This window comes from Grammomys surdaster, unplaced genomic scaffold, assembly GCF_004785775.1.
Source record: "Grammomys surdaster isolate TR1022 unplaced genomic scaffold, NIH_TR_1.0 215, whole genome shotgun sequence".
Classification (NCBI taxonomy): Eukaryota; Metazoa; Chordata; class Mammalia; order Rodentia; family Muridae; genus Grammomys; species Grammomys surdaster.
The window spans coordinates 4043966-4059876 of NW_021604660.1; the positions used below are offsets into that span (position 1 = coordinate 4043966).

The window sequence follows — 15911 nt, forward strand, 5'->3', positions numbered from 1 at the left end:
ACAGCAATATGAAAATGAGACTGAATATCACTCTGAGAAACCAATGTATCTGTACCCTCCCCAAAAGTTCATTCAATGTCTGGGCAGTTTGTATGCTGCTGGATAAGGCGATGCCTGTGCCCACGGCGGTCCCTGCAGCAATGGCAATGGTGTCAATGATCCTGGCAGTAATTCCTAAATCTCTTTTCTGTCGCTTCTAGACGATAACTTCAGCCCCATCAGACTCCACTGGTATTGCCATAAATCCACTCCAACAATTTGCTAAAAAACAAGACTCAGCAGAACAATTTAGTTGCCCCCCTCACTGGTCTGATTAAACAAAACAAAAGGAAAGGGGTCATATCAAGACAGGCACGGTGGCATCAAGGCTCACACTTATCAATATCAGTGGATTTTGGACCAGGCTCCATTGTTCCATTCCCTTTACCGGGCTCATCCACAGGGCGAACACAACGCTCGGGAATCCAAAGAGGCCCATCTGCATTTTTTTGGAAAGACACAAACTGATCCTCTAATCCTTAATAACACTGGATCAGGGCCTTTCCAAACCCCAGATGTTAAATCTTTCCACCGAACCAACGCTTCCTTTACAGCCTTATTTGGTCTCCAATGGCACTCGGCTGCAGATCTGCCATCACCATCCACCAAAAGAAAATTTAAAATATAAAGTATAATAGATAATTTATTATGTGGTGTGATGCCATATTCATTCCTTTTTATTTTTTCTAAGTAACTTTTTATAGTGCTATACTATAAAAAGTATAGCGCTCTACTATAGCTTGTCCCTGGGGATTATATGGAATTCCAGTTTTATGGCTAATCTCATAATCTTTAAAAAATGTCTGAACTGAGGGACTAATATATGCTGGGCCATTGTCCATCTTAATAGTTCTAGGAACTCCTGCATAGGCAAAGGCCGCAAAACAGTGCACCTTAACATCCTTAGCCTTTTCTCCACTAAGAGCTGATGCAAAGATCAGGCCACTAAAGGTATCTACAGACACATGAACAAAGGATAACTTACCAAAACTATTTACATGAGTAACATCCATTTGCCAAACGTCATTGGGCATAAGACCACGAGGATTAACACCCAAGTTTGGAACATGAATAAATGGGGCACATGCTGAACACGAGGAACTAATCCTCAGAGCCTGCTCTCTGGAACAGCCAGTATGAAACTTTAGGCTCTGGGCATTAAGATGAAATTTGTCATGTAATTGCTGAGCATGAGATACAGCAGAAAGTGAAGAGTCTTCAGCAGCAAGCATGCATCTCGTGTGCTGATCTGCCAAGGAATTCCCCTCACTAAGGGGACCTGGGAGGCCTGTATGACTTCGTATATGTCCAACATACATGGGATTATTCCTCTGCCATAAAAGCTTCTGTGCTTTATTCAAAACAAAGGCTACAGTAGAATGGGGATCGATAAAAGGAGCAGCTTCTAAATTTTTTATGATATTCGCCACATAAATACTGTCAGTAAAGATATTTAAGGGTTCAGTAAACAAATTCAAAGCTAAACAAAGTGCTTCTAATTCTATCTGTTGAGCAGAGGCCCTGGAAATAAAAACGTTTTCTACTATTTTATCAGAAACGACCACAGCCATTCCCGAAGAAGATCCATCAGTGAAAACTACTCTGGCATTAGGAATTGGGTCCCGATATACTATCTTAGGAAAACAAACAGGGTGCATTTAAAAAATTGGACCCTTTTATCCAGAGGATAATGATTATCAAACTGTGCCGAGGTATAGCAAGCAAACATTCCCCAGCTTTCATCATTACTAATTAGATAACTTAATTGCTCCTTGGTATAGGGAAGAATAATTTTTCTAATTCTAAGGCCAAAATACTGTTTGGATACCCCCTCTGCCTTCAACAGTAATTGTAAAATCAAGGTAGGATAACCTGAAACAATCCTGCGAGGAGAAGCTGGTGAATGAATCCAATAAAGAGGGGCCCCCTGCCATAATAAGGCAGCGGGAGCAAATTGAGATGGGAAAACCAGCAGCCACAAATCTTGATGATAATCTATACGTTGTAACATAGTAGAGGATAAGGCTTCTTGAAACCTTGATAAAGCAACTCTGACTTCTTTACTAAGGACCCTCTCAGAGGTAGGTTCGGCATCCCCTTGCAAAATATCAAACAAAGGCTTAAGTTCCCCTGAAGACACTCCAACCGAAGGTCGCACCCAATTTAAATTTCCTAATAGTTTTGGATAATCATTCAATGTTTTTAATTGATCTACCCTAATTTGAACCTTCTGAGGACGACCCCCTACAACCGAAGCATTTTTTGTCTGAAGGAGATCTCCTTAATCCTTTATTTAAGGCAGCAGCCAGCACCTGGGCCTGCACAAAATTCCCATCGATCTCTTTGCAAATTTTCAAATATTCATTAAGACTTTTGGACTTATGGGGCCTTATAGCTTCTTGGCAGTATTTATTGGCATTTTTCAAAAGCCAATTGTTTAATCACTGGCATAGCAGAATCCACATCCCCCAAAATTTTTCCAGCTAATGCCATCAGTCGAGCCACAAAATCTGAATAAGGCTCGGAAGGTCCTTGAAGGACTTTGGTTAATTGTTCCCCTGCAACTAAATTGGGAAGACTGCCCCATGCTCTCACAGCTGCAGTGGCAACCTGAGCATACACTCCAGGATTGTATTGAATTTGGTTATGCAGAGCTTCATAGGCCCCAGTACCGGTTAACATTTCTAGGTTTACCTGGGGGCTGCCAGCTTGGGCATTGAGTTGTGCAGTTCTAATACATTGCTCCTAATATTCACTCCTCCAGAGCAAATAATTCCCTCCTGAAAGAACGGCACGACACAACTGTTGCCAATCACTAGGAGTTAAATTCATGGCAGTATAAGAATCTATCAAAGCCTTGGTAAAGGGGGCCAAAGGGCCATAAGATGCTACAGCCTCCTTCAGTTGCTTTAATTCCTTAAATGTCAAGGGTTGGTGCTGCCGAATAAATTGCCCAGGATTAGCAGGATTAGGCACCTCAACAACAGGATAGGCACGAAGACACTCCCTTCTTTGTTTCTGAAAAATCACCCCTTTAGTAACAGGGGGCTCCTTGGCCTTCAGTTCCATCTCACCCTGCCACCATTCCTCCCAAGAATCCTCATACACTGGTGGAGCCGAAGGGGAGCAGGGCTCCGCAGGACATGTGCAATTCTTAAGGATTTGAATCTTAACATCTTGGTCTGTTTACCTTGTTTTTCCTGGGATTGCAGCCTCTCCCTCTCTTTTCTCCTCGAACCCACTTCCTTTCCTCCATCAACCTCCAAAAGTTCCTCCTCCTCAGAAGAAGAATCCCCCGATGTAGATGAAGAGGAGGAAGAAGATCCACATAGGGACTCCCTAGCCAATTCCTCCTGAACTTCTCCAAGAGTTTTCTTAGCCTCCTCAATTTGTTCCTCAACCAATTCGTTTTCACTAACAAGGGCATCCCTAACCAGTTTCAAAACGCCCCAAACTGATTTCTTAAAGACTAAAGGACCATGGCGATCAGCAGCAGCACAAAAATCACCTATTACCTTTTCCCAGTCTTACAGCTTAAAAGTGCCGTTTGCCACAAACCATGGAGAGAATTTTTGTACTTCTTTCATAAATTCTTCAATAACCCTAGCTTTAACAGCAGTTCCCCGCTGAGCCAGAAGAGTAGATAGTTGCTTAGCTAGCAACTCCTTACTGTGTGCCAAACCCATGGCGTTTACTTACCCCGAAAATTTACTTTCGGTCCGTGCCCAATACGTCTCCTGTCTTAATGTGCACCCCGGAGACGGCCTGACAGCAATCTTCCTCTTCTTTCCGATCTCGGTGGGAACCTCCACTTGTCAGCTACGCCAGCATAGCTAACTGAGTTCCTTGGATCGGCGGAGGGCTGAGGGTGAGAGAAAGAAAGACAAAGAGTCATCTGGTAAAGAACCAAATGCTATATTTTCAACTGTGTAGACCCCTTTTATACTCCCCACAAAACAGGAACACAAACAGGAACAGGAATAAAAACAGGAACAAGGATCAAAACAGGAACAAGGATCAAAACAGGAACAAGGAGACACACTTGGCAGCTTATCACCTAAGTTTGGATTTCTCCTTGAGCAGTCTTCTCAGGGAAATGCATAGAGATGGAGGATCGGGCATAACAGCACAGGTGCAGAGGATAGTGACTCACATATATGTATATATATAATATATTTTATATTAGCCCATCGTGACCATGGGCTAATCCTCTGAAAGTGTCAACAAGCCTCAATTGAATACTTTGTTTTATAAGAATAGCAATAGAAAAGTAACTAAGACAAGTAATTAGGCAGAATTTGTACAGCAATGACTGTTACAAAATTACAGTTTAAAACATTATAGATATATAAAATATATAAATTATATATATATATTATATATTATTGCTATGACAAAACACCATGACCAAAGCACCTTATAAAAGAAAGTATTCTATTGAAAGCTTGTTGACACTTTCAGAGGGTTTGCCCATGGTCAGGATGGTAGGGAGCACAGCATGGTGCTGGAGCAGTAGCAGAGCGCTTACATCTCAATCCTCAAGTTAGAGGCAGAGAGGGAGAGAATGGGTCTGTTGTGGGCTTTTGAAACTTCAAAGTTACACACTACCTTCAATAAGGTACCACCTCCTTCAGCAAGACCACACCCCCTAAGCCTTACCAAACCATTCTACCAACTGGAGACCAAGGATTCAAGCATAAGAGCAATTTTCATGCAAACCGCCACATTATCTTACACAAAAGCTTTGCCTTTTTTCATTCAAATAGAAACTACCTGTAAAGTTATGACTATTTGATAAAGTTTTGTTTTTTCTAATCCTCCCTATTTCTTTTCCTTCTTATTTTATTTTTTTCCCCAATCTGCTTCTATACCATTTTAATTACATACAAGTATTAAGGTCAGTTCTAGGTTGAAGAACTAGCAATACAATAGATGCAAATAGTCAAGGAACAAGAAAGACAATAAACACAAATAATCAAAGAATAAGCAAGGCAATAAACAAAGTCCCATGATCACTCTCATGATCACTGTTTCTAAGGGCTTATCAGGATGACCAAATTATCTGAGCCTACTTCCCTGTCCTAGCCCAAAGTCATTTTCATGCCCGAAGCCTACTTCTTTGTTCTAGTCTAAGATTTAAATTCCTGCCTGAAATTACTGCTTTGTTCTAGCCTAAGATTTAGTTTTCTGCCTGAAATTACTTCTTTGTTCTAGCCTAATGTCACATTCCTGCCTGAAGCCATTTTCTTGTCCTTGGCCAATGTCAGATTCCTGCCAAGATGCCCCAAAAGCTCTTTACATCTCCACCTTTTTTATTTCATAAACAAGATTGAGCCTGTCTTAGGTCATTCTGACAAGAATGCCTTCCTTACCTGTTGTGGAATATGCATTATCAAAAGCAATGCACTTATGTCTTAAGTTGGTAAAGCTCTGTGCAGAATCTTAGCCTTCCCTGTCTTGCTAGCCTGTTAAATTAATAACTCTGTCTGGGGGGGGTAATTTTCAGGTTTAGGCCACCAACATTTTGATGTTGCTAAAGACAAGCTTTAATATGATGGGCAGGAATAAAAGTATTTCCAGGACAAAAAGGGCTAGCATGATCAAGCTATATATGCCATTTTTGAAGCTTGACTAAAATGGAAATACTGACGTCAGGCCATGGGTAATTTTATCAGCAGTATTTGTAGCATCAAAGCTCAGCAGAACAGCATTCTTTAAATTCATAAGCTCACTATACAAAGTTAAAACATCCAGAGAGGTGTTAGAATTATGCCAAGTACCCTGCAAGTGTCTTTAAAGTTTTTCCTAATTATAATGACTATCACTGTAAATTTTAGACAAAACACAATTCTTTTGTTATTTGACATGACACTCGAGATGGCTCCTTACTCTTAAACTGTGAAACTCCTTCCAGTAATTTGAAGAGGATAAAGAACATCAATCTGTTGTTCTAAACACCTATCTAAACCTTGAATACTCAATGTATTAGTAACATCTTTTTGCTAAATGATTAACAAAAGTAGCTGTCTTAACTTTTTGTGTCAAAGCAATTGCAGAAGCAGTGGTGCTAGCAATTAATGTAATAAAAGCTGTTATGCCAGCAATAATCAAGCCCACTACCCTCTTGCTTCTGCTTAAAGCCTGACTCACTTCTTCCAAGCTTTTTTTCTGAATACCAAGGTTCCATAATACTCAGAGCAAAAAAGCAAAAGCTGGTTGATAGACTCCTGTAACAGACATGCCAGGTTTCAACACACTAACACAATTAGAAAGTGTACCATCAATATAGTTTACATTAAATACTGTAGAAGAAACAAAAGTAATTTTAACATGACAATTAAAAGAGCCTTAACACATGCACTAACACTTGTTTGAAATCCAGATCTTGTCTCAACTTTATCTCTTGCTAACATAACATAATGTAAAAATTACTCAAGAAATTATTCAAAGATTGACAGTTTCCTAGGAAATTATTCATTTTATCGAAAATTTTAGAGTTGTTGATATATACTGTGTCAGTAAATGCATTAGAGAAACTTCAGAGGGGGACTAAAATGTGTCCATGGTGCATTAAGGATCGAAACCACAGGCCTCCTGTTCTATTAGTTTGATGAAGTGAGCCTAAGTTTGAAATCTTTATTTCCCTCTGTGTGTATTCTGTCGAAAGTCTGTGTTTCCTGATAGATACATGCATAGTCTGCTGTGTACATCTGACCTGTCTGTCCATGTTGCCTATGTTTGTTCTGTGTCTGTCACCTGTCTGGGTCTCTGTCTTATACCTGTCCCCTAATAAAGGGCTTTTCTTTGTGTTTGTTGGACAGTAAAGCAAGCATGACATGGGAAAGAAATTAGGGATTCTTGATAGAAATCTTTAATAGAATTTTGCAAGTAAAGAAATGAACTGACCCAGAATAGCACAACCCTCTCACAGATGTTATCAACCTATATCTACTTCCAACATTTATGGTGGATATTTGTTTTGTTTACTTGTAACTTGCTGGCTGCTGTTAGCAAATGATTACCATAGCATACATATACGTGCATACATAGATGTATTCTGAGTTAGGGCTATGCCTGGATTTTAGTTGTAGTTCCATCTACTGAATGCAGTCTTTTAGTAGTGTTTGGAGAGCTGATTTGCACAGGAAGTAGCTAGCCAAAAAGGATACCATTTATAGGCAGAATAGAGTCCTAAAAAATTATTTATATGCTGGAATATAGCTCCTTATTTGTTGCATTGTGGGGGTGTTCTAAAGAGTGGGTTTAGTGTGGAGAGGGAAAAATTAAAAGGAAGTGGGTGGGGCTTAGTCATCAATCACAAGGAAAACAGTGTTTCACTAACAGGTGTATATAGGCTCCTCGGTCGGGTTTATAGTACCAGACTTAACTTCCCGCCTATGGATCAGACCTCAGATTCAATAGAAAATGGTTGGATTCTCCCACAGCAGACTTGCCACTGTTGTACCAGTGGCTAGATCTTGCCTAGCTGGTAGTAGTGTAGCATACAGGGTCTTTAACTGAGTACTGTGCGTGGCAATTTGCCTTCGGCAACCAATTTAGCATCTTGTGGCACTGTGAAAGCTAGTCAGCAGGGAGGAAGGTTATCACTCAGTTCTAGGTGGATTCTCTGTGTCTTGCAAACAGAGCTCAGGTGTCTTCAACAATAGGCTTTTACCATCTGGTGGGCAAATCACAGTAGTGGCAATTGCCTGTATTATTTCAAAGGACTTGAGTCTCCTGCACCAACAACTTGTAGAGGGAAGCCCGCCTGTGGCTCTGAGCTTTTATTCAATAACCTGTGGATTTTGATAGCAGCTTTATATCCACACAGCATATCTCATTCAGAGTCTTACTTTTAAATTACTTTAGCAAGTATCAGCTTTCAGTATGAATTCATGTAGTTTTGGTTAACCATCCCTCCACTGCCTCTTCTCTGTCTTCTTACCCATTTCTTCTTTTAAATCTTCCACTCCTCCTCCTGCTTTCATAGCACATGTACTCTGGTACCTGCCACCTTTTATAAATAAATAAATAAATAAATAAATAAATAAATAAATAATCAATAAAAGGGGGTCTTTTATTCACCTCTCAAGACCCCTTTATAGTTTTACCATATTTAGACACTGGTTTTTATTATTGTTGATAGATGTTAAGTATCTGAAAATTTTCTTAAAGCCCCAATACATTTTTGCTAGATTTTGCAATTATAGTGGAGACAAATAACCATCTAAATCATCCACATAATAGTTATTTGTGGGTAATATTTTATGCCTTGAGAAAATATTTGTGATTTTGAAATGTTAATGAAGTTAAATGATGATATGATCATGACAGTTTACAGGTTGGGTACTCAGGTGCTGTGTTTATCTCTTGCCTGTGATGATAATCCTGGTAATTTTATCTGAGCCATAGAACATTTCCTTCATTGAACTGCTTCCTGAGGTAATAACTGACTGATTTTCAGAAAACTTCTACTTATACATGGTAATGAATGTAAGATCTCCTATGTAATGCTACAAATAGCTAGACCTTTAAAAATTTTTATTGTCAGTTATTCATTAGAATTACATATTACTTTGGAACATGTTTGAGATTCTTTAATATATAGTATTTGTAAATGTGTTTTTTAAATGTAAAAGCCAATTTTATTGCATTTTAATATATAACAGAATATCTTTACGGTCCAATGTCCATAGTGATTCTTACAACTCTCTATCAAAACACCCATAGGTGAGAAAGTTTGCATGGTACTACTGTATGTCAGAGAAATACACAACTGTGTCCAGGGCCTAGACATCAGTGTTGCAGTGAGGCAGGAGTCCCTGTTTGTGGAGTGGGTAAAGATGCCATTTGGGCCATAGTCATCTTGTTCTTCAGTCTCTACAGTTTATCCTTTTGTTCCACAAGAATATGGGTTGAATTTGCACAGTGTGGCAATGACTGAAAAAGATCTGTCACAGGTGCTTTGGGCTTCTTTTGGTAGTCCTGGCAGGGGACACCCTAAAGGAACAGACCTTGGAGAAGCCTATCTGAAGTAGGGAAAGGGGTTGGAAGCAGATTTGGGGTTGACCAGTCCTTGCAGTTACCCTTTCCTGATCATTAGGTAATCCTTGAGCAGGTGTGGGTCATCTGTGTAAAAATGATTCCCTGCATTCAACAAGAAAAGATGCCAAATGTCTGAGAGCACAGAGTAACTTCCAGGTGCTCTAGGCCAGGAAGTTACCTCCAAGCTCAGCTTACCTCTTAGAAGTTCCAGTGCTTTGTTCAGTGAAAAACTCATCAGTTCTTAGCCATTAGGACCAGGGTATCCTCTAGACGTATTTGGCAATATAATTTAATGGATTTATGAAGCATGATTACAGTGTAAGAGTAATGTTTTACATTAGACTGATTCATAGGATACACAATGGGGAAACCATCAGTTTTGACATCCTGTGGTTTTTGTCTATAGATAATAATGCAGTCTGAAGAGTGTCTCCATCCTACTTTCTAAAGCACTCAATAAAAGTGCTACTAGCAAAGCTGCCCTCTCTGAGTATCTTGGACATTGCCAAGGTTTAGCTGAAAGTCCTGGCATTGTTCATAGTTATCATCATTCCCTTTATGAATAATTACCTCACCCCCCCAAATTCATGAGTACTTCTTAGTCTGTCTTCACCCTCCTGGGGAGATTGAGAACTTGGCAGGACTTACTTTACAGCTTCTAGCTACTAAAGATCTATCCTATTGTCCTAAATAAACAATAAGTGATCAATGAAAGACATCTTAAGTCAGTCCATCATTGAGGTCAAGGTTGGAGACTGGAGGCAGAACTGTGGCAGGACTGTGGCAGGACTGCTTACTGGCTTCTCCGATGTGCTTTGTGTGTCTTTTTTAATGTGGGGGTGGGGCAGAAAGGAGAGAGTTGTTTGTTTCTTAATGGAAACCATTGGGAAAATACTGGCTGATATGCAGATGTTTCCTTTAGATAGCATACTAAATGTGTAAACTTTTTGTGCAGGTTTTAACTGGATCGTCTCGTCAGAGTTATTCACCTCCTGGCTTCCAGGATTTCAGTAAATGGGAATCAGTGCTGAAAATAAAAGAAGGACTTCTGAGGCAGAAGGAAATTGTAATTGATAGGTGAGTCTGCTTTTTAATTACTCACGACTTCAGACTATAAAAGTTTAGATTAGTGAAACAATTACAGTTGTATCCATTACTTAAAATTTGAAACTAAACAAATTAATGTCTCATGTCTGCCCTCTCCAGTCCCATGGCATGCAAGAGCTGTCAGAACTGAGGATCTGTTTGTCTATTTGATTTCTGACATGCTCTACATTTGCTTTAGTGAAATTCATGGTTTAGAAGATACTCTTTGTCCTTTCTTTGTATGCTACATTGAACTCTCAGAGCTGCAAGATGGTGACTTTATATTTGTCTTTAGAGACTGTCAAATTTGAAAAGCTACTCTAAAATGATGAGTTCTTTGAACTATTATATATTAGATTTGAGACCACCTAAATATGAAAAGGAAATATTTTAAAATTTACATTGTCTAGAGTAAGAATTACAGAAGTGTTTCTTTTATAACATTGTAAGAACTTTTAATATTTTAGTACCAGAGTTACCAAGAAGAATTCATTTAGTTTTAATAGAAAGTCTCTTGATTATTCTGAGTAAGAAATAATAAGGTTATTGCATTATGTTATCTTTAAAATATATAAGTATAGATCATTTATATCTACTTTTGGAATTATCAAGGGTGTTCTATTACGATACTTTAGAAAGCATTTGAGGAAGATATTTTTTTCTGTAACCAGTGTTAGTTGTTGCTTATTTTTGTGTGAAACAATGGGATAAATGAAGGAAGGAAGATAGCTAAAAACAACTGGAGAAAAATGGGTTGAAAGAGAGAAGAAAGTATAACAGAGCATCAGCTGCCCAGATCCATAGCAAAGAGGGAGGAGAAGCAGCAAATTGTTTTTTCTCTAGTTGTACTTAGGATTGAGCCTTCACAAGTGTGCTACTCAGGGCTAGAGACACAGCTTAGCTTAGGACTAAAATGCTTGTCTCATAAGCACAGGACTTTGGGTTCACTACCCAATAACATAAAGGGAGGTTAAACAATGCTAGTTTTTGATAAATGATCAGTCAAAAATTAAGTGGACTGGGAACATATCTCAGTTGGTAGAGTACTTGTCTAAAATACACAATACCCTAGATTTGCTACTGAGAACCATCTAAAACTGGTTGTACTCCGAATGCCTGTATTCCCCAGATGCAGAAGGCAGAGACAAGGGCAGGAGGAGCATGAGTTCAAGGCTATCAGTGGCTACATAACACATTGGTGGCCAGCTTGGACTACATGGGATAAGGCAGCGGGAGAAGAAAGAAGAGTAAGAGAGAGAAAGGAGTGGAAAGAGGGAGAGTAGAGGAGGAAGAAGAGGAGGAGGGGAGGGAGGGATAGAGGGAGAGAAAGAGTGAGGAGAGAAAGAGACAGAGAGAGAGAGAGAGAGAGAGAGAGAGAGAGAAATTGAAAATAATAGACTGCTCAGCAAGTACAAACCAGACGAGCTATCTAAACCAACAACAGAAATTAAAACACAGAATAACACAGAATCTATCAGAAACATGGGCTGGGAGTGTTGTGGCAAAGCAATATGCCTTCTTCAAAGGATAATACTTCTTTAACTGTTGAACTCAAATATATTGAAATGAGTGAAATACCAGATGAAGATTTCAAAATGTTTTCTGTAAGAATGATCAAAGATAAGAAAGAGGATCTGGAATCTGAGGACAATAATTTTTTCAAAAAGGTTGGAAAAAATTAATAGTATGAATGAAAATTCAGCAGCATGAATGAAAATTTAACTAGGAATTTGAGGTTTTGAAAAAAAGAGTTGGAAATGAAAAGATCAGTCAACTAGAAACCATGATTAGTAGGCTTGACCAAGAAGAAGAAGGAAGAGGAGAAGGAAGAGAAGAGGAAGGAGGAGGAAAAGAAGAGGAGGGAAGAGTTGAAGTTGAACATCAAGAATCCATGGTATAGAATAAGATGATGAGATACACACTAAAGACATACTGGATCTAGTCAGTGAGGTTATCACAGAAAATTCCTAAGCCTTAAAGATGAAATAGATATTCAGATAATAGGCATTTTACAACAGCTTAAATTAACCATCAGAGAGATCAAAGCAGTAATGTTTCACAATAAAGGGCCATTGATATTATTAATATTACCTTCGCTAAGACATTAATAATGATGATGATGATACAGTAGTGGTAATAGTATAATACAAATACAAAAGGAAGAGGTTTGTGGGACTGCATAAGGATAGCCTGGTTCATGGCTGGGCATGGGCCTGGAACCCCGAGACTCTAAGTGAGAAACGGCAGGTGTTCGGCCATGTCAGCAGAACCCAGAGTCCTGACACACAGCCTAGTTTCCATAGATATACATTGTTCAGTCATGTAGGCCATTACAGCCCCTCCCAAAGTGCACAGGTAGAGGGTGTGACTAGAGGCCTCAGGCCCTAGGGATTTACATACTAATGAAGGCCAGAGGGCGGAACAAATTAAGGATTCTTCCCCAGATCCTCCCCCTTTCTCCCTCCCTATTTAACTCAGGACTGCCCTGAGTTTCAGGGGGATACATCCAAATCCATCCACCATCCGCCATTTCAATAAACCCTTTTGGAACCAAGGACTTTCTCGTGTCATTGGGGCCTGCCGCTGCCAAAGCCTCCAGCCTCTAGAAACCCAGACCTTTATCTGGTATGTGGGGCCACCTTCGTGGAAAGCCTCCGGGACTCCACTTCCGCTGTGGCTATTTTCCCACAGAGGTTATTTCTATTTGTAGATGGCATGATTTCTTTCAGATTGGGTAGAATCCTATACGAAAAGACTATAAAGAGTCCACTTAAACCTCTTAGTGCCAACAAACACTTTCACCAAAGTAGCAGAATACAATATCAAAAAAATAAGTAGCTTTTTTGTATACCAGTAAATAACCATGACAAGAAGTAATCGGAAAATCTCATTAACAATAGCATCAATAAAAATAAAATATGCAGGAATAAACCTAACTAACTAAATAAAAAAATTCTACAGTGTAAACTTTAAGGCATTGAGGAAACTGAAAAAACAATACTTAGATGAAAATCTTCCTGTGTTCATGGATTAGCTGAATTAATTTTGTAGAAATGGCTAAATTACCCAAAGCAATCTGCAGCATCAAGGATTACCATGAAAATTCCAAAGATACTCATATAAAATTAGAAAAATGTTAATTCTAAAATTTCTTTGGGGACTGGGGATATAATTCACTTGGCAGAGTGTTTGCCTGGCATACACAAGGCACCAAACTCAGTTCCCATCACCACATAAACCTGTAGTCCTAGCACTCTGGACATAGGGGCAAGAAGGGAAGAAGTTCAAGGTCTCGTTAGTGTGAATCTTCTTTGATGAGGTTAGATAGTTGTAGTGGTATATTGATATAAAGGTAACTATTAAGAAGACAGATTGATAGTATGTACATTTATCAAAATAATAGAATGGGGTCTGTGACCTATGCAGCCATGGGTCCTTTACCTAGTTTACAGTGCCAGGCATGAATACTGTCCTCCCCACTTCCCCTTTGAGGCTCAGATTGTCATGGAAGATGTGGTGGAAAGACCATATGACCCAGTAGTTTCTGTAAAACTGTTTTCTTAACATAATAAGATTGTTGCACACATGCATTCATAGTGGCTATGGTTGCCTAAGTGACATAAGCTAGTTAAAATTCCAGCAAGGGTCTGGGAAGAGATCATAGAGCCCCACCCCTAGCAGAGCACTATTGGCAGTTGATGTTTGCTGAAGGGAAAAGTCAGTTTTCTTCAGGGTTGTTGTTCCTGGCAGGTTGTTGTTCCTCTGTTAGATGGCCCTATACTCAGGCACATGGAAGACACTTAGTTGGACTCAGTGTTTTTTAGACAAAATACATGAAGTAGAGATGGAGCTGTTGTGATGGAAGTCTAGGAGGAATTAGAGGGAAGATCATGTGGAGGGGTGGATGTAATCAAAATAGACTGTATACATGTATGATAATCTGAAAGAATAAATAATGAACACACACACACACACACACAAAAGAAGTTCAAGGCCACCCGTGGGCTACATAGTGATAGACTGTATACATGTATGATAGTCTGAAAGAATAAATAATGAACACACACACACACACACAGACACAAAAGAAGTTCAAGGCCACCCGTGGGCTACATAGTGAGTTCAAAGCCAACCCAGGATACCTGAAGCTGTCTCTTATCAATAAGACAAAACAAAGCCCCAACAAAATACATTTAGAAGAACAAAGTCCCTTAGTAGTCAAGAGTAATCATTAGAATAATACTAGAGGTTTCAGAGGAATCTGATTTTAAATTATTACAGAAACACAGTAAGAAAGCAACATGATATTGTCACAGAAACAGATATGAGGACCAGTAATGGACCTAGCCATACCGTATACAGCTACAGCCACACTGCTATCAAAAACAGATGTTGGAGAAAAGACAGTTGTGTTAAGAAATGGTATTGGGAAAACTGGATTGTTACATGTAGAAAAATAAAAGTAGATCCCTTTCTCTGTAAAACTAACCATTCAAAATAGATTCAGTACCTTAGTGCAAGCCTGAATGTTTGTAACTGCTAGAGGAAGACATAGTGATGCATGAGGAAGGATTTGCTCAGAAGAACAGGAATAATATGAGGAATTTACTGTGAGAGCCTGTGTAAGAAAACTGTGAACTTACTGTGAACTATGAATGGGGCAGAGTACAGATGTTCTTTGCACAAGGTGTCTGAGGAAGAGTTGCATGAACTGTGTGTCTTAGTTAGGGTTTCTGTTGCTGTGACAAAGCACCATGACCACAGCAACTGGGGGAGGAAAGAGTTTATTTGGTTAACAGATCCACAGCATGGTTCATCATCAAAGGAAATCAGGACAGGAACTCAAACAGGGAAGGAATCTGGTGGCAGGAGCTGATGAAGAGGCCTGTTTACTAGCTTGCTCATGGCTTGCTCAGCCTGCTTTCTTATAGAGAGCTCAGGACCATCAGCCCAGGGTTGATGGCACCACCCATAATAGGGCTGTGTCCTCCCCAACCAATCACTATTAAGAAAATGGCCTACAAGGTTGCCTACAACCCAATGTTTCTTAGGCATTTTTTTTTCAATTGAGGTTCCTCCCTCTCAAATTTCTTTAGCTTGTGTCAAGTTGATATAAAACTGTCTATGTCTAGCACATTGTGAGAAGTGGAAGCACTTGAAAGCAAGGACATGAAGGGAGCCCTGGCATGTTCACAGTATCTTTGTGAGAAAGCCAAAGAAGGAGTATTCTTGGCTCTTTGACATGACCAAAGATAATTCTCATAATATATAGCACTAGGTATATTCCCTTCTTATGCTTGTGTGTGCTTTAGCTATAAATGTTACCTCATGTATTACTTGCTTTAGTAATAAAAATGTGAAGTGCTCTAGGGTGCATGGAGACAGCCTCACTGGCTGGGGTGGGTCAACAATTGGCAAGCACCTATCAAAATAATCAGCAGAGTGAATACACAACCACAGAATGGAAAAAAAATCTTTGCTAACTTTATTATTATTTTGTTGTTGTTGTTTTGTTTTTGTTTTTCGAGACAGAGTTTCTCTGAATAGCCCTGGCTGTCCTGGAACTCGCCCTGTAGACCAGACTGGCCTCGAACTCAGAAATCCTCCTGCCTCTGCCTCTCAAGTGCTGGGATTAAAGGCATGTGCCACCACTGCCCAGCTGCTAACTTTATTTTAAATAGAGGATTGAGATCTTGAGCATACAGAGTATTGTAAAAATTAACATCATAAAACTGTCATCC

General features: G+C 39.5%; 1 protein-coding gene across 3 annotated transcripts in view; it reads left to right on the plus strand.

Annotated features, from left to right (window-relative positions):
* Cep85l (centrosomal protein 85 like) overlaps window positions 1-15911 on the plus strand; it is a 112624-nt gene that overhangs the window by 62350 nt on the left and 34363 nt on the right. For all 3 annotated transcript variants that reach the window (XM_028772602.1, XM_028772601.1, XM_028772603.1), the window contains one exon: window positions 10040-10161. In XM_028772602.1, the coding sequence (XP_028628435.1) occupies window positions 10040-10161 (122 nt within the window). The remainder of the gene's footprint in view (window positions 1-10039; window positions 10162-15911) is intronic.